This window comes from Antedon mediterranea, chromosome 7, assembly GCF_964355755.1.
Source record: "Antedon mediterranea chromosome 7, ecAntMedi1.1, whole genome shotgun sequence".
In the NCBI taxonomy this organism is placed as follows: Eukaryota; Metazoa; Echinodermata; class Crinoidea; order Comatulida; family Antedonidae; genus Antedon; species Antedon mediterranea.
In genome coordinates, this window is record NC_092676.1 from 28,718,323 (window position 1) to 28,738,575 (window position 20,253).

General features: G+C 32.0%; 1 protein-coding gene across 2 annotated transcripts in view; it reads left to right on the top strand.

The window, feature by feature from the left end:
• The window catches only part of LOC140055202 (myelin regulatory factor-like protein), a 39,027-nt gene extending 19,356 nt beyond the window's left edge, over positions 1 to 19,671 (top strand). Inside the window, exons 6-22 of one of the 2 annotated variants that reach the window (XM_072100456.1) lie at positions 6,094 to 6,144; positions 6,403 to 6,568; positions 7,006 to 7,278; positions 7,691 to 7,892; positions 8,149 to 8,229; positions 8,762 to 8,881; positions 9,148 to 9,533; positions 10,042 to 10,218; positions 10,817 to 10,858; positions 11,068 to 11,183; positions 11,820 to 11,939; positions 12,823 to 13,002; positions 13,522 to 13,579; positions 14,162 to 14,236; positions 14,843 to 14,957; positions 15,279 to 15,353; positions 16,243 to 19,671. In XM_072100456.1, the coding sequence (XP_071956557.1) occupies positions 6,094 to 6,144; positions 6,403 to 6,568; positions 7,006 to 7,278; positions 7,691 to 7,892; positions 8,149 to 8,229; positions 8,762 to 8,881; positions 9,148 to 9,533; positions 10,042 to 10,218; positions 10,817 to 10,858; positions 11,068 to 11,183; positions 11,820 to 11,939; positions 12,823 to 13,002; positions 13,522 to 13,579; positions 14,162 to 14,236; positions 14,843 to 14,957; positions 15,279 to 15,353; positions 16,243 to 16,347 (2,342 nt within the window). In that variant the 3' untranslated portion in view covers positions 16,348 to 19,671. The remainder of the gene's footprint in view (positions 1 to 6,093; positions 6,145 to 6,402; positions 6,569 to 7,005; positions 7,279 to 7,690; positions 7,893 to 8,148; positions 8,230 to 8,761; positions 8,882 to 9,147; positions 9,534 to 10,041; positions 10,219 to 10,816; positions 10,859 to 11,067; positions 11,184 to 11,819; positions 11,940 to 12,822; positions 13,003 to 13,521; positions 13,580 to 14,161; positions 14,237 to 14,842; positions 14,958 to 15,278; positions 15,354 to 16,242) is intronic. The other variant, XM_072100457.1, reaches the window with a different exon arrangement.
• The last annotated feature ends 582 nt before the right edge of the window (positions 19,672 to 20,253 follow it).

A 20,253-nucleotide genomic window follows, 5' to 3' on the forward strand; every position in this document is an offset into this window, starting at 1 on the left:
AAATAACCATTGCTTTTGAGGAAATAGGCTACAATGGTATATAAATCGACATTGTGAAATGCATGGCATTCTAACAAGAAGATGCTGAGCTCGCCTTGCCTACTGTGGATATGAACTCTTAACAAGTCCTCTTTGATCGTATGTCTGGCTGCGAGAAATACCAACAGTACTGTACCATGTATATATTCTCTGCAGTATGCGGTGTCTGTTAAGGGACAGCCATAGGTAGAATCGATCTCTAGAGCTCAGAATCCTGTCGTTAGATTACCTTGAAGATACAGTATATATTACAATACAGAAAAGAAGTGATTTAATTTTATAGAAGAGCACCTATTAAGTTGACACCTTCGGGACTCAACAAAGGGTTCCTTTAATGTGAGTTTCACCTGAATGGAGGTTTGCTATAGTAATGTCAAAACATTTATTGGCCCTTGTTTTTTTCACAGGAAAGTGTCTCCTAATATATGGGTGTGCCCTGAATATTGGTCCGCCAAATTAGGGGTTACTACTATTATGGTATAATTATATAAATCAAATTATATTGTTGATATTAATACTTGTTTATGTCTTTGACAATATGTACACAGTATAGATTCCAACTTTGTGAAGCGGCAGCACACTATTCTATTGATTTTTTCGTGCATTACTCATCTATAGAATAATTGTATAAAGAATGGACCCGCCTCTATGTAAATAATAAACGCTGTGTGAGATTATTTTCCACCCGGATGAACATACACAGTATACCTCAAATAGTATCATAATAAAGTGTATAGTAAAGTGTATATGGTATCAATAAAAAGAAAGACAAATTGGTTTTGTATTGATTTTTTACCATTACTCTACTACTGTACAAATACTGTCAGTACTTCATTTTGTTATTCTGCAAATACTGCAGTAATTTTATTTTACTGCAATAATGTATGATTTTTTTTCAATGTAGAAGCTTATGACAGTCACTGCAATATACATTGTTATGATTACCCAGAAAATCTTGCTAAATAATTAAATAAACTGTTTAATAAAAGATTATCAAAGTATAGTTACTGCAGTAGAGGAATGTTTACATGGTCCCTTAAGCCCTGTCTACACTATCAATATTTACGTGACAAAAAATATATAGACATGATGATGTCATACCACTACCATATGTGGACATATCACTACAATATTTGGGCAAATCATATTTTTTTTGTCAAACTAGTGTGATAGTGTTTGGTATTTTTAGGCTGTATGATTACGCATTATTATTTTTTGTAAGAAATCCTTGGATGTACCGGAACCCGTTTGTTCCTAATTCAATTGTGGTTTTGTCAGTTTAAAGTAATTTTCATTTTTGTGAATATAAAAAGGAAATTCACACAGAAAAAAATAACTTGAATCATTGAAAGCTATTGATTCATTTAGAATATTTTAAGTGCGTCAAGACTTTTGTTAATTATTTTTATTAATAATCCAAATTGATTATCGCTATGTTTTATAATGTTTCAGTAGAATCTGATGATGGTTTAAAAATAGGGTGGGATTTGATGATGTGGTAGTGGAAAATATGTGGGTATTGCCATGTGAATCACCCTTAATCTTTCTGTGATTATGTGGTTTCTGTTTTTATTCATTAAATTGTGCTGTGTAACCCTATAAAACAAGGCTTGAATAATTAGTGGGACATTGGGAATTAGGATATTGGTTGTAACAAATTACAATAGTGGAATAGTGTGAAAATTGAAATTCACAAAATACCTCAATTGAAAAGAGTCCTGGGAAGAAAATGGATTCAATGGTATTATGTATGCCACTGAGCATTCATTAATCAAATCAAGTGTGAATCCACCCTTAAAATATTAAATGATGGAACATCATTGGCATGTGTTTAGTGTGGACATACAGTAAATAACTTTTATTTTTCTGTATACTAAGCAAATTATGTAACACAGTGCCATGTATCCTAAGATATTAAACTCTCATTGCCTCATCTTTCAGATGGGACGTAAAACAGTTGGTTGATGTGCACAATATAAACTTGGTAAACTGTTGGTTCTCTGGAAGAACAGGAAACCAGTGTGAAAACAGTCTTAAAATATTAAAATATGTAATACCGTTAGAATGTGGTTGAATATGACCTTATTACCTTAACAAATACCATTATTTTCCGGATTCTGTTCATCCAAGCATTCTACTATATGTACATATACAGTAATAATAGGAAATGTACACATGATGTAATAAGCATCAATATCGTTTGAAGTACTTCCTTGGAGGTCAGCGTAGGTCATAATGCACATTGTAGTAGTACTCATGTACTTTTCAAATAATATAATTCTTCTATAATTTATTATTAAAATATAATTTAATATACACATTTTTTTCTTACTGAACTAAAATATATATAATGAAAATACTATAGGCCTATACAGCAACAGTTTGAAGCTTAACTTAACTTTTAGTACTTAAGCCACAAAAAAATATAAGTACATTATAAGTATATAAAAATGTTAGTATGTAAATGTGTTCATACAATACACATTCTCTTTAAAACAAACATTTTAAGTTATTTTGTAAAAAAATGATTTTTAAGTTACGCAGCATGAATTTAGATTGAAATTCTTGAAAGCGAAAAGCAAGTTTTGATTTATTGATAAAATGAAACTCATAGAAATTTCTGGATTAAGCTAAGTAACAAACATCTATGTGAAACAGATGGTATGTTCATTTGAAATTTACATACGAGAGGAACGATGTTTTTAAAATATGTAACTTGGCATGATATGATTTCAACATAACATTGGGGCTACGGTTCAATAATCATTAATAGAAAATATGTTAGAGGACATTAAACTGTACTACATATTAATATGCAGTACATTTTATCCTACACATATTATAAGTAAAAGTTTTATTTTAATATTCATATTATTAAACTCAGGTATTTTAGTATGAACCTATGTATTACAGTGTACAAATATATATGTATTGTATTGTATGTCTATCCATTGTACTATACTATAACAATGCTGTACTAATTATTAGTCTCCTACAGTAATCATATCATTATGTGCATGATATTCTGTTTTTAGTACTCCTCCACAATGATAAATAAGTGCCTAGTAGGCAGTGTCGTAACGGCTATGACTGCTCACTAGCTAAACCCGGGGGCCCGGAGCTTATGAGGGCCTCAGAGCAGTGTCCAGAGGAAAAAACAGGCATTAAAATATGTTGAAAAGGCTAAAAATGCATGATGCCTCCAGCGTTGAAGATCCACTTGGAGTTCCTAAACCAGAGGCCTCAAGTCTCTGCGTTACGCCACTGCTAGTAGGTTAGAAAACTTGTTCAATACTTTTTGTATTTTAAAAAGTCTTTTTGTGTTCTGTACACTCTGTTATATCGGGTGGAGCTGCCAATTGGCAGTAAGGGGTTAAGTAAAGGTATTAGAGAACTAAGACTAAAAACACCGGGGAACCCCCTACTACCAAATATTATATAGGCCTAGTGTTCATAGTTTAGGTGACAGATTTGTGCACCAAACAAACTTCTAAACACCGGTAGCCTTCATAGTTTGTGATTATTTTAAATAAAAAATTATTACTAATTATTACTATTGACATAATTATTATTAACTGTTGGCGTTTAAGGGTTATTTATAGTATATCTCTAATTGTTATTATTGAAAATAATCTGATCTGATTTCAGTGGACTTTAATACCAACCATTGTAAAAGAACATGTGTTGAATTCATATAAACACAATCATACAAATCCAGTTTTTTAATTTATATTGAACATGCAGTGGACAGCTGATCCTTGAGGTCAAAAGTCATGGTTAGGACATATCGAATGATTTTTTGTTATCAACATTTTTACAACTCCCTGATTAAACCTATAGATGACAAATTTCGTTTTTGTAAAAGCTACAAGTTTGTCATCTATACAAGATCGAAGCTAAATGAAATTCTTTCAACATTAAACCTAGCGTTAATAAATACTACTACTACAGACCTGTACTACTACTGTACAATACTACGAAATCTTTGTTTTCTATATAATTTTTTCCGATTTTCTGATTTCTACTGGTTGTGCAACTTTAATGCTGAAACTTCTGTGGTGCAATTTGTGTTGCATACTCTCTTAAATACCAAACTGTAAATTATCAATTAAAGACCTTGTTCTTTCTATTTCATTCCAGGAAAACATCTCTAGTATAATGCAGCTATTGGATACAAGTCCTAAAAATCTTGTTTCCGATTGGCTTTTAACATTCATTTCATTTGCATAACCAAAAATTATTGCTTTTGCTATTTTGAAGAGTGATTGTATTTTAGGTAGTGGAGTAGGCCGCCTATGAATGAATGAAATTGAAGTGTTAAACATAGCATGAATGACTCACTCAGCCACTCTACTACTAGGAATTCTTTATATCTTAATAGTAGATTTCTCAATTTGCTATAATTAATTTCGATGATCTTAATGAACTTTTTCCGTAGTAAAAATAAACGATTTCAGTAGATTTTAAGCGCGGCATCGATAGTTATTTATGTGTCTGAGCGCGACAGCAGTATAGTCGATTGGAGTATAATGAAAACGTATTCATTTCGTCTGGAAAAAGGGCTTTGCATGGTGCAGGCAGTGATTTGTCTAAAATTATTGTGTTTTGCATAACTTAAGGACAAATCATATTTTTGCGTAGCTTGTACCCTATTTCCGTTTGTCTGTAATTGGGCAGAATTTCTGTAGTAATTATGAATGTTGGATAGTACTGGGAATGATAATTTTTGTTTATAATTTAGTGTGACAGATTTATGGTGAAACGATGATGATATAATACTATGTTCAAATTGTTTCATTGTCTTCACTTGCAGAGTAATAAACTTCCAATTTGCAACTTCCCATACGTTGACCTTTTGACCTTTAAATATAAATATATGTATACTGTATTAATAATATGTTACAGTTGTTTCCCATTTGAACTTGTTCCCCCATAACAACAGTTCATAAACACTATCTGTATTTTATTGTATGATAATTAATAGATAGATTACAAGGAATGGTTGTACCTATTCTAGTGTGCACTTGTGTAAAGTTTAAAAAATGCATTCCAAAGATCTAATCAGGGAAAAATTTCAACTTAAAAAATGTGTTTAGCAATATAGGTAAATCACGGAGCTATAAATTTATAGCTCCATGGGTAAATCAAACCGATTTTTTAGTGGAGAAAAATAGTTTTGTATTGTATTTTTGGCTACACAATTTTAGAAATGTGTACCAATAAGATTGTTTTGTATAGCTTTTTGCTACATGCTACACTGGCAAAGTTTTTCCCAGATAGTAGTTGGTAATATTATTATTGTATTCAATGTGATGAGCATTAAATTAATACTATAAAAATATTTTACAATTTACAAAAACAACATAAATACCCTGGGGTATTATTACCCATTGCAATAAATAGTGTGCTACTGTACCCTCAAAAGAGTTTACTAAATAATTGGCCTGAAAAGAGTGAAACAAAATGTAGTTACTGCAGTAACTGCAGTAGAATCATGTTGACATGGTCCCTTACAAGATGTTAATGTACAACAATATAATCCTCTGTTTAATGTTTTGACATTCTTAAAATAATTTGTTATTTAACCAATTAGGATCCGCATCCTGATTCAAACGACGTTATATTACTTTTTTTTTTTATATAAATTGCTTGAATGCATCATGTTTTGCATCATCTTGTTGTTGGTGTCAGTTTGTGCTATTTTAGACCCTAGTATCCCAGTTCCTGTTTCTGGATCCTAGCACTTATAAGCACCACATCGTCTTTGTATCCCTGTTATTTGTCCATGAAACACTCGGAAGTACCTTTCCGGCTCTTTTTCCGCTAGGTGACAATTTTTCTATTCTTCAGTTTGCTACTTGGTTTTAAAGTCTATGTTTATCTTTCGATCGATTGCTCATTTCAACCAGTTGTTAACTCCCTGTTTCAACCCTGTCAAATATCTTAATCTATATTATGTAATCCTCTCAATATTGTATTACGTAACATCTCAATAAGTAGTCTTTACTTCAAATGTTAAACATACTTATAATTGATTTTTATTTATTTTTACAGGGAGTGATTCGTGTACAAAAATGCAGGACCTTGACTACGCATTGGATAATTGTAAGTTACAACATGTGACTTCGTTCTTTCATCATAAGGTGCTATAATATAAGGAGGTCACTCCAGGGGTCACTCGATATGTAAAGTATGGCTTGCGTTGTCCAGAATAAACATATTACCTAATTTTGTTCCTGGATGTTCTCTTGAAATGCAGCGCCCTCATTCGCCTTTTTTGGTGCCAACTATAAATCTGTTGAACTTAGAGCTATAGTTTATTCTGTAACAGGACAATAATACACGATCTTGTTATTTTTTTAGCGTCATTATTCAATGACGGCAACATGTATGACATAGAAATGGGAACTAGTGCCGGTGGGGGCAGCGACAACCTATCATACACCGAATCAACGTATCAGTGCATAAAATGGCAGCAATATCAACCAAATAAATGGCATACACTATGTGACGCCAATGGACAGAATGTGTAAGTATTTACCTTAAATTTACCTTGATTCGCCACAATCCATCTTCTTGAAGATAGAGTGTGGCAGGGTTAAGGGGGCTTTTTTGGCTCTTTATAAACCCATGTGTTTGTTTATCTCGTTCTTGAAGCAGAGTAGGTTTGGAGCAGATATTGCACTTTGTGCTAAGTTGTTCAAGTCATTCACTACACGCTGGCTGAAGAAGAATTTCCTACTGTCCAGATTTGGTTTTTCTTTTCTCAATTTGTATCATCATCATCAATAAGTATCATTTAGCAATATATTTCAGGCAATTTAAGATCGTCAGCAACACAGAACGGTATGTTGTGGAAAGAGATTTAGCGATCCTATTAAGTATCGTCAGTGACACAGAACGATATGTTGTGTGTAGCTTTCTTGAGAAATCAAATTAAAATTGATTTTATTTGTTGCATTGCAGACTAGCACCAGAGTTCAGAGTTGAAGCGGACAAAGGCTTCAATTTCTCCGTTCCTGACGATTCATTTGTTTGTCAAAAGAAGAATCATTTTCAAGTTACAGTCCACATTGGTTTATTAGGAGTACCGAAGTTTGTCCGAACGACCAACGGTTTAAAACGAATTGACAGTTACTATGTACATTTAAACGGCGTTAAACTTGAGTCGATGGACTCGTATATTCGTGTTGAGCAATCGCAAGCGGACAGAAGCAAAAAACCATTTAATCCTGTCAAGTAAGTCAAATAGAAAATTAAGTTATTAGTTAAAAGGTATACAGTACACCTTGGGTCTCCAAAATGGAAATAAGTATTAAGTTGACAATGTCTTGGTGTTTTGGTTAGTATGCTACAGTACAAACACTAAAGTAGGCAAATATTTTCATTTTGAATCACAAACCATGCAAACCTTTAAACAAAGTTTAATAACAAATACATTTTGTGTTTAATAGGGACATATACATAAATACATTACACAAGAAATTCTACAGAGAGTAGAAAAAAATCAGTAGACTATTCAACTCGACATTTATTTATTTTTAATCACATTCGATAGCAGGAAACCCGCCACTGATAGAATGCATTAAAAATATTAAAAATTTTAACTGTTTAGGTGAATGTTAACAAATTATTTAATGTTCTTTTACAGGATTGACATTCCTGTAGATCAAGTTACCAAGGCAACCATTGGTCGTTTACACTTCAGCGAGACTACGTCGAATAACATGCGAAAGAAAGGGAAACCAAACCCAGACCAACGCTACTTTATGTTGGTTGTCGGAGTTCACGCTTATTGCGGATCAGAGACTTTCATGATTGTGGCTAGTGTTTGTGAGAAGATTATTGTTAGGGTAACTATATAATCATTTTAATTTTTGGACTATTATGAAGCTCAAAGACCAATTTACACCTACTAGCGGTAACGTTAATAAAAATATAGATTGTATGTTATTCCTTATGACACACAAAGCGGAGCGGACGGGCGGTTTCCGCTCAGGATAGATACAGATTCTATGTGGGACAAGCTACGAGGTTTACAGCTTACTGTTACCACTCACTGTTTTTAAAATATTATGTTTGCTTAATTTCGATTTTTATCTTTGTCAGGCGTCTAATCCAGGGCAGTTTGAAAATGACGTTGATGTTCCTTGGCAGAAGGGCCAAACCCCGGACTCAGTCTTCCATCTAGTAAGTAACACATTCAACTGATCACTGCTTTCAAATACACTAGGTGTGTTCATATTAGCTATCATGATCCATCATCATGATAAACTGTTCACAAGGACATCAGATCATGATCTATTTATGCTGATGAGATAATAAGTTGCATGAAATGTATTGGCAGCCCAACTTAAGAAAGTGTGATATGGTCCGATTAGGATGTGTGTAATGATTGGAAAACTAAACCCAAGTGCTGATTGGTTGAATTCAAATAAACTAATCTAGCATGTGAACTATATGTTAAACATGGTGCTTTATCATGCTCCAATAGATCACATTAGGGTGATTAAGCTGATCTTGTTAAAGGTTCACATACAATGTCTGCCATAATCATAATCATGATCATGATCATAATCATGATCATAATCATAATCATAATCATGATGATGAATGATAAATGCAAACGTTTGTCCCACTTAATACTTTAATTCTAATTTTGTGTGAAAACATTGATAATAAAACAATAAAATATACTGTTATTCTTTGTTTTTACTTGTAGGGAAGAGTTGGTGTGAACACTGACCGGCCAAATGAAGCACTTGTAGTCCATGGAAATATTAAAGTGACCGGTCAGATTATGCAGCCATCTGATAAGAGGGTCAAAGAAAATTTCCAAGAGGTAAAGAAACTTATCAAACATATGATGTGCCGTTACAAAACATACATAGCTTTTGATACCTTACGTGGTAGTCTCTCAATCATGATTAATTCCTGTCAAAATTCTTTTTCCAAGGGTTGTTTCTGCTGCCAAGCCAAATAAATATCTTGTGTCTAAAAAAAATTAGTTTTTTTAATGCTTTGTATTATGGTATAGGAGTATGTAGGAGAAACAGTGCTCATAAGAAATATTTCGTATAAAAAATATTTGTGATTTATATATTGTAGGTTGATCCAAAACATCTGAAAGAGAACATTGAAAAAATGAAGATATATCGCTATGAATACAAAGATAAATTTGCGGAAGTAATGGGGATAGTTGACGGGGAGCGATGTGACACGGGCGTGATAGCCCAAGAGGTTCAATCCGTCATGCCTAACGCTGTCAAAGACACTGGAAACGTAACCTTAGCCGATGGCAACGTTGTAGATAACTTTTTGGTTGTAAATAAAGACCACATTTTCATGGAGAATGTTGGCGCTGTGAAAGAACTTTGTCGATTGACTGATAACTTAGAAACGAGAATAGATGAATTGGAAAAAATGAATCGTAAACTAGCCAAGCTGAAACGGCTTGATAGCATGAACTCCACATCAAGTATAGGAACGATAAGGTAGCCGCCTATCTTTATTCAAGTCTCAAATTTTTTATATTTTTATTGTTATTGAGAATTTAGAAATTAAGTTGCTAAAGCTCTGTCTACACTATCAAACTAGTTTAAAAAGCGTGATTTACCCAAATATAGTGGTCGTATGCCCATATATGGTAGTGATATGACATCATCATGTCCATATATGGGCACATCGCATTTTTTTGTCACATAATGTACGCATTATTAATGTTCACAGCTATGTTAAAGTCAGACCTATAGCCTTAGATCACAGAACAGAATAATCATCTAGTTTACAGTAACAGTAATACATATTGCAGTTGCTACATATGAATTTGTCTTCAATTAATCATAGTAATACATATTGCAGTTGCTACATATGAATTTGTCTTCAATTAATCAACTAGTTTACAGTAACAGTAATACATATTGCAGTTGCTACATATGAATTTGTCTTCAATTAATTTATGACGTTGTCTTCAATTACATTTTAAATATTTTCTTTTTACAGCCGTACAGCAAGTAACGTTTCCAAAATTAGCATGCAACCAAGTAGTTCGCACCACAAGCATCGGGATAGAAGGAGGATACGGTCAAAACACGTCGCCCCACCACCTGATGAGACGTGTCTATCACCCAGGTTTATGCAATGGACCATAGTAGCCCTAGTCGTGATTATGCTTTTCTGGTATGTCTCAATATTTATTTATCACCACAATCAATCAAACAACGACATTTTTATTCCATAATCAAAATAAAAACATATACAAATACAATAAAAATGATAATGGATGGGATACAAAATAAGCACAAGTGCTTTAAACATGTAACATGTAAAAAACAAACAAACAAAATAACAAAAAAAAACCAAATAACAAAATTGGATTACTTAACTTAATAATATACTTTCCAAAACACAATCATACACACACATTCCCATTACATGCAAATTTATAATGCGGAGTTCCCTCTCATACACAATGGAAGAACCAAACATAAGCGCAATGCTGATTTGACCAATCACTGATGATGGATCATCATTTATCAAGTTGTGATTGGTCAATTTCCTGTGTTGCATCAAAGTAGGCAATTTAAGTTCTGTTTACAGGTTGTTAATAATGCAACGAAGATAGAAAATCGTGGTACTGTGGTAGAGATGTGATTGACTATTTTTACTATATTTATTTATGTTGGAAAATACTACAGTACTGATATTTTATACCTATACCTGTATACAAAATTCTGAATTAAACAATTAATGTAATGATTTTATTTTTGTGTTTCAGTGTTGTTTGTATGGTTACACTTTATGTGATGCAAGAAAAAGAGTGAGTAAATGTTCTTTGTTTGTCATTTGTTTCAGATAATAGAATTTAAAATCAGCTCTTGAAAGAAACTGAAATATAACTCTGATCTCATATTGTATTCATATTGAAATGAATGTTTTATTTAGCTGTTATTTTTTGTTACAAAGCTAATACATTAATAGAAGCAACAGTTTTATTTATATTCCATTTTGTATTTAATTTCTTTACAGCTCTGGTTCTGCAGATAAAACGGCGAAGGGAGGCCCACCAAATACAACCACAGGTTTTCCAATAACAGCCACTCTAAATCCAAACGTGAATCCAACGATGCCTAACCCTACTATGTGTAAGTATACAATCAATTCAATCATTACTCTGACAAATCATTGCTATTTGTTTCTACATATTCGAACAATGCCTAACCCTACTACGTGTAAGCTCTGTTTACACTATCAAACTTTATGACAAAAAAATCTGATTTGAAATGATCAGACTTTTTTGTCAAACTAATTTGATAGTGTAGACAAAACTTTAGTATACAATCAGTTCCATCTCATCGTCTCTGAGTTTTTGTCCTGTTTAATCATAAAATCAAAATGGTACTGGGTATGAACAGAACATACATTCATAGAAGCACTGATCTACCCTATTATCTAGTGGTCTGGTAACTGTAGAATGATCCCAAGACATGACTATACTTTGGCTTTAGTACTGTACATAGAAGATTGAAATGTTTTGTTAGAAATAGAGATGTTTAACTATATTGGTGTAAATATTTATTGGTTGGAAGTCTATGAGTTCCATAATGTCATTTTTTTGTTGAATCCTCTCTTTGGAACAATCTTTCACTTTTTGTCAAACATTGACCCACTTTTGATTCTTTTAAACTTAAAAAAATGTTTTCGAAAAAATACAGAATACACCATTTTTTTAAATTTGTGCAATATAAATGTTTATTTTGATTATTGTCTGTTATTAATAGCTGCACCTCCTCCACGTAACACAGTAACACCACCAAAAAATGTTGGAGAATTAACGTCAAAGCTGACGCTAGCACCGCAGCCAACACACTGCTGCAATCTTGCTCCAAATAAAATGTCAAGTAAGTGTGTTACGTTGTTGCATCTTAAAATTACTTAAGTTTCTGTGATTGTAATATAAAACAGAATTAGACGCGACTCAGTAAAGACATCAGTTTGGGGAAAGTTTATTCCATACCGATGCAAATGATTCCTGATTTCTCACTCAATTGAGTTTGTTAAAGCCTTTCTGCTTCACTTGTAATTAATTCATTCATTTTGAAAGATATCATAATTGTGCAGTGCAGTGTTAGTCAGTACTTTAGTGAGGTTTCCATTAAAATTACTTGATCAGTGTTCATGGTGGGTCCAGTATTTTCAAATATGTGGGATGGGTCTAAAATAACCTAAAGTTTATAGTGGGGACTGACACTATTTTTTGTGCTGTTTTTTTCTTATACTTGTACCATAGCTTGTATTGTTTTATGGGGTCAAGTCCTAAACGCCATTGCTTATTTGACATCAATTTTTTTTCTTTATTATATCTGTTTATTAAAACAGAAACAAACAAAATAGACCTTTGTATCATTTTTTTAGAACCACCCAGTTGAAAACCATTAATGAATTTAATTTGTGTTTAGAGTTTAAGAGTCATTTAAGCCGTCCAAGGAGTTGGGTAGTCGGGGGGGGGTTAGGACACAGACAGAGACCAGAGTTCAACTCCCAGTCTACTTAGCTGTAAAATGAGTACCTGGTTGAAAATACTAGGGAGGATAAGGCAACGTGGAAAGGGACTGGCCACCCTACCACATAATGGTGAGGCTTGGTACAATGAGCTCCTAACAGCTCATTCCCTATGTTCAGAATTGAATACGGGACCTTTACCTTTTAAACCATCTTAGGGTTAGCTCCCCAGATTCAACCATGATGCTTTGCAAAAGTCAGCATGGTTAATTTTCCTTATAGATCTAGAGACTTCCACCAGTCGCTTTATGAGTGTAAACATTGCTTCGACAGTTGAAGGAGGAGGCGGTCCCTCGTACACGATATCACAGCCGCCGGAGGAAGACGAGGATCCAATGATCAGTCACAGAAGAAGACGTAGGCGACGCATGTTTCGTTCAACTTTGCCGGCATTAACGCAAGGTTTGTATGCTTTTGAATTGTCTATTTCGCAGGCAAACATTTGAATTGAATTTTTTTTTCTTTGATTTTGGCACTTATTTTCATAAATTTGAAAACTTATTTACAAATACATTCATCATCAACAATCACTTTAAATATCGTTTTAGAGTGTATTTTAATATGTTTTTTTAAATTAAAAGTTTGTATGTAACATTTTCATACCCATCATAGATGTATTCGTTTATTCATGCTTTACTGTACAATACATTTTAACTGTACAATACATTTTAACTGTACAATACATTTTAACTGTACAATACATTTTAACTGTACAATACATTTTAACTGTACAATACATTTTAACTGTACAATACATTTTAACTGTACAATACATTTTAACTGTACAATACATTTTAACTGTACAATACATTTTAACTGTACAATACATTTTAACTGTACAATACATTTTAACTGTACAATACATTTTAACTGTACAATACATTTTAACTGTACAATACATTTTTTCTTTCTTTTTTTCAGTTGTTTCATCTATCACATTCGACACACAAGTTGATTTAATGACAAATCCAAACATAACGTAAGTTTATGTTAAATGTAAAGCTCTGTCAACACTATCAAACTTCATGTGCACAAATATGGTAATAATATGCCCAAATATGGTAGTGATATGACATCGTCATGTCCATATATGGGCACATCACATTTGTCACATAAACTTTGATAGTGTAGACAGAACTTAAAAATGTAAATTATATTGTAATACACTTGTGTCAATTGTTGTATGGTAGTTCTCTAAAGTGATTGTCCAGTCAAGTTCCTTCAGTATTTTAACACAAGTACCTGCTAAGTTGGAGTTGGATAGCCGAGTGGTTAGGACACTTGACTGTCATACAGATAGACCCGGGTTCAATTCCTCACAACTCCCAGTCCACTCAGCTGTAAATGAGTACCTGGTTGAAAATACTAGGGAGAAAAAAGGCGGCGTGAAAAGGAACTGGCCACCTCACCACATAATGCCGAGGCTTAGTACAATGAGCTCCTAACAGCTCATTCCCCTATGTTCAGAGAACACAGGATTTCCTACCCATGCATCCTATTTCTGACATTTTGGTTTTTATCATGTCAACAACCAATGTTTTCTAAATATTTGTATTTCCAGTGAGTCTAAGAATTACTCGTGTTATAAAGAGGTGCCAGAGCAGTTTCCTTTGACGAGTGGGATTATGGAAATAAAGTAAGTATTCATGTCTGTGTATGTAGTAGGTGTGAAAATTGAAAAGGTTCTTTTTTTATACTAAAAATAAAAATAATAAGAATTAATGTATATGCTTAAAACTATTAGAACACAGAAAAGATTTTGTTTATTGCTGATTTTTTTTGTTCTTGTTTATCACCGCTGCATCAGTCCTATTTTTTTAGGTGGGAAGATGAGAGGGGGTGGGGAAATGGGGGAATGTATATTATACGATTATAAAAATAATTTAAAAAGTATTGATGTTAGAGGTCATAGTTAATTAGCTAATCTTCTATTAATATCAACTTTAATCTCTTAATCCTTAAAATCCACTTAAGCCAACATTTACCTAATTAGTTGAAAATAAAGTAATTAATATTGAGATAATTGCTCAGTTCATCTGAGCATAATTTAATCAAATGTTAATCAGTTAATCAATTAGTTTTATTTACTTAATTTTATAGCTCCATGGAACAACAAAAATGTTTATTTTAGCCTAAAAAGATTTTCTCTGATTGTTGTTAAGTTGTTTTGTAATCATTTAAGCATTTTAAATATTCAGATTAAAATAATTTATCAGATAATTTCACACTCTTAATTTTTCAGCACTACCGTTGATTGCCATGTGTTTTACTGTTCGTTAAACACACAAACAGGCGCCCTCTGTAACTCTTCTATAGATGCTAAAGCACCCGAGAAAGTAGTCAGATATAGCAGTAGGGTATGTATTTGAGATAACATTACTACCCTGTAATAGGGCTTTTGCAATGATCGACAACCTAGGAACAAGTTGGATCATATTATAACACGTCTGATTGTATTCTGGTCATTTGATTTGTTAATTACACATCACGTATCATTTGGAATTAGGTATACCTAATGGAAAAACTGATATTAAATGGTGGTAAACACCCTCTAATGCGCATTTTGTGTTAATTGCCTCATGAGGGATAAATAAAGATATATACTGATACTGTCTGTCTGTCTGAGAATTTTTGCCACATGTTTGGAAATGAATTTGTGCATTTAACACTTTTTACAGAATTTCCAATGGAGTTTACCAGTTGGATATTATGCAAGTGTTTCATACCGATTTAGAGTAACATCAAATTTGACAGTAAGTAAACCTTTTTTTAGTTTATATGTTGGTTTTACACTTGTATTTTTTACATTTTTTAAATCCGTTTATATATATATATATATATATTAATGTTCTATTAATATAGAATTAATGTTCTTTGCCTGATTTGTTTATATATATAAAAGTATCTCTTCGGAGATCCCGCCTCGTGAATAAAAATACTGTAAGATGAGGGCGTATCAATTTGATCTCTGGTGCGCGTGCGTACAACTGAGGACTAGTGCTGTTCCGCCGTACCACGCCGAGAGTGTTAAAGAGTCGCTATCCAATCGAGTTCGAACAATACCATGAAAGCCCCAGTGGTCTAATGGTTAGGACATCTGCATATCAAGCAGGCGGTCCGAGTTTGAGTCTCGGTTGGGGCGACTTTTTCTCATTCTCACAGATTTCCTCATCTTTATCGTTTCAAATTAATTAATTAAATTTCAGTATATCACCGGGCGGTTTAGAATTAATGTTCTTTGCCTGATTTGTTTATATATATATATGTGTATCTTTTAATCGAATTTGCTGACAGCCATCATTTCTTTGTTTTTACCAAGACAAATAAAGTTTTTTGTATCTTGTATGATATGAACAAATATACCCGATTCATTAATTCTTAATTGTATAATTATTAATGAAATTATCTTCAAAGTTACTGGTACTGAATTACGATCATTTGTGATACTTATGATGTTGATAAAACAATAAAACTGATAATTAAAACAAGAAAAAATAAAATATCGGAAATCACAAACATGCATCAAAAATTGAAATATTACACCTGTATGCTAAATTGGTTTATTTTGCATAATTTAAAAAAAATGGTTCATAAATTGAATTTTTCATCCTCTTTCTCACATATTTTTATTTTTTCTTTTAGGCTACTGAGGTTGAAACATGTTCACCAACATCAAAACTAGATTTTGAGGAGTACAACCTTCATTTCAAAAGAGTGTTCAGAAACTGTCCTCCTTCAAATCAGTGACCTGTATATTCAAGTTTCTCTTTGGAGTTTTTAAACGCTGTTGCATAATATGAATGTTTATTAAGTGTGTTGCATATGACGATTTTAAAGGAGGAAAGTACGAAAGATTTAATTCACTCAATGGTTTCACCATTTGTGATTAACTCCTAAACCCACGCATCTTCTTTCTAGATAAAAACAAATCTATGGAAAATAGTTTTCAAACAATTTGTTAAACCAATTGCAAACGGTTTCTACATAGAATTCTATGAAAAAAATCTGTTTTTCCACAAGGCCATTGGTGGCATATTATTCAACGTTTAATAAGCATCATCAAGAAGTTCAACCCTTTGCAGACAATGAAATAAAGCTTTGGAACTATGTTCATTAAATGAACTTCAAATTGCATGAAGTCAGAATGAGATGTTTACGTTGTTGAAACTTCCACCAGATGTATGTTAGCATCTTCAAGTCAGATGTACTGCTGTAGTACAGTTGTTAGAGCTGCCCTTGTTAATTAAACAAATAAAGAGGATGTTTTAGCTAATTTGCAAAGTCTTTAATTTGAGGTTTGCGATTCACAGTGGATTGTTTCCATAGATGACCAGTTTTTAGACGGGTCTAAAATTAAAATGACTAGTTACTTATAAGGTCTAGTTTTTAATTTGAGTTCTGTAATTTGGGGTTAGGGTTAGGTTGTGTCAATGATTCAAAATATTATTATTATTTTGTGGAATTATTATAATTTACTAAAATAAATTTTATGTTAAATAATATAATGTTATATATTTATATAGTTTTGTTTAAAATCTATTTTATGTTTCATATATCAAAAAGTAGTTGTTGTTGTGTAGTAATATAATTTGTAAACTTAAATGCAAAGAAAAATGTAATCTATTTTGGTAATTGGGGCAAACATTTGTAATTATAAATTAGAGATTTATTTGTTGTTTGTACTTAAGGTATTATGATATTGAAAACATATCAAGAATTTTATTATAAAAAAGGAAAATCATGATTTTTAAAAAAGCATGATTGAAGTTTGAAAGCAACTAAATGCATCTTAAAAAAATAAATAATTCTTAAAAAATAATAAATTTTAAAGATTATTTCTGGAAATCAATAACAACATTATTTATGTTATAATTCTTGTTTTTATGCAATAGATTTATAATAATAGTATTTCTATACCAGCATTTAAACATACAATACTGATTTGGATATAGGCCCTCTGTTAGTATATTAAGACGCCACCTGAAAAGTTAAGTGCACCTCCTGAACTTGACATTGCCTACGAGGGTGGACTTGGGCCTGAGCCAGTAAGTGAGCGGGCTTATGCTCGAGCCAGTAAGTGAGCGGGCTTACGTTCGAGCCAGTAAGTGAGCGGGCTTATGCTCGAGCCAGTATTGTTTATTTGTAAGATTATTTTTAATAATTAATCATCAGTTTTTATGATAATTGTACTATTATTATTTCTATTAATATTGTTTTGTCTGTAATATTCTTTGTATAAATATTGTAAATAACCCAGAAAGTTTGAACCAAAGTTCATTGAACTTTAACTAATCAAGCAAAGTGAATATGTAAATAAGGTTGACCTCCGAAAGTCAATGTTTCCTAATCTTGATATGTTGAACGAATGCAAGGAAAAATTGACTAAGAATTTGTATATATGTTTAAGCAGAAATAGACTGAATTGGAGTGGTTGTATGGTTCTTGTGTGGGGGTGTGTGCGCTTTTGTGTATGAGTGAATGTTGCCATTTTACTACTTATATAATTCTATTTTCACAATTTTGATCTTTTTTAAATGGAAATGTCTGTAAAAAAAAAAATCTATGCAAATTAAATTTGGATTTTATTAAATTTTTATATTCCTGTGTGTGAGAGAGTTGAATTTACGAGTGTGAGCAATAATACTGTAATTTTTAAAAAGTCTACTATTGATAAAAATTGTATTTTTACAAGAGCGCTATTTGACATTTTAAAAATGAAATATGTTTTAACTAAACATACTGAAATTGTGTATGCATATATTATGTATGCGTACTGTATATTTTGATCAAATCTATTGGAATACATCATTAGACATATCTAATTACGGTATATTTGCCGTCTTTACCTGAAATACATTCACAAACAATGCACAAATCAATGTGAATTCTGTATTCATCGAAAATTATAAATATGCAAATTTGTTTTAAGGTCACAACCTTTCAACTATCACCTTGTTTAATGTTTTTCAAAAGCTGTGAAATTCAGTATACATTATATACAAATATATTATAAATGTATATTTATACCAATATGCTGAATTTATACTTAAATGATACTCTGCAGAGATAACATAATTATACAAACACATTTTATTTAGTGTATTATAACTGTGATGTTATATAAGGTCATCATGTTTTATTATGTAATTTAAAGATCTAAGCATGGGGGATAAAAAGTGTGTGTGTTTGTGAACAGTACTTCGAGGTTTTTAGGGAGGGGGAGGGGAGAAGGGTGGGGGTTGACAGATGGAGTATGGTACTAAGCTACAGCTGGTTAGCACATATCTTCCATATAAAAGTCCCTGTTTTTTGTTACATGCATTTGATTTGTCAAATTGAATATTATAAGAGGTTGGCATAAATGTTTACCACAATGGTATCGTTGCATTACTGTATCCTTAAGTTGCTGTAAATTATATTACTGTATCCTTAAGTTGCTGTAAATTATATTACTGTATCAGTTGTTGTAATTTTTTTTTAATAAGTAACATGAAAAGGATGCTATTTGGATAATGCATAGAGTATTGTTTTATATGGAAAGTGCTTAAATGAAGTGAAATATTTTTATTTTAGGTAGGTAAGGATGAAACTTCTCTTTATCACAGACATATCATTATATAGAATGAGATTATATTTTTGATAACGTGTAAAAAAGGCAAATATTTGGGGATAATTTTCTATTATATTTGTATCATCAGGATTGTTGTATATAAAAGCATGTCATTATTGAATGTTGCCAGCTTCTTGTTGTCATGGCAATATATTTTCCTAATTGCCATGACATGTTTCGGTTACCAAGACAATAACATTGTGTTTTCATAACACTGTCACCAAAAAAATTAACTAAAATGCTGAAAATATTTTTTCATTTCTTAAAAATTAATCATCATTAGTATTTGTATGGGGATTATATTGTGTACAGTTGTTCTATACCAGGCTGATTCGTTTTTAATTTTGACTTAAATAATATAGTGTTTATTTTATATAACATGCAATGACTTTAAGCGGATACCTTTGTCGATCTTAAGACAATATTTCAATAAAGGCATTACTCAATGTTCGTTTAAGTAATTTTTTTGTCATTGTCATTATTGTAAAAAAAAATTATTAATTTAAAAAAAAGGATTAATGGCCAAGCATTTGATGTTTTCATTTTCTTATGCATATCCATTGTCCTAACATTAGTTGAGTATTGTTTATTGTTTTTTTCAAATATTTATTATTGCTACAATTTTTTAACGCACGCGTCAAATTTTCGTCTAATCGTCTGTGCATGGATTAATGAATATTCATTAATCCATGATCCGTGTCAGTTACTTGTAAGGACCTTTCGTTGTGAGGACCTTTCGTGACGTCATAAAATCCTTATCCAATCAAATATCTTCTTTGCTAATTACCTAATAACTGTTTAATTAATTAATGAAAGTTCACTTTGTAACGAAAACAAGTTGTAATCTTTAATTGTATACAAGTTTACAGTATGTAACTCTAGAAACTGTATATAATAGGTAACGCTGTTTTTCTGTAATGTGACTCTAAACCTCTATTGAAGGTTTACTTTTATTGTAACCGCTTACTTTTCTGCAACGTTATTAATGTGCAGACGGCGGCTTGAGCAACATTATTAATTTTGGTATTATAAAATGTTAGATT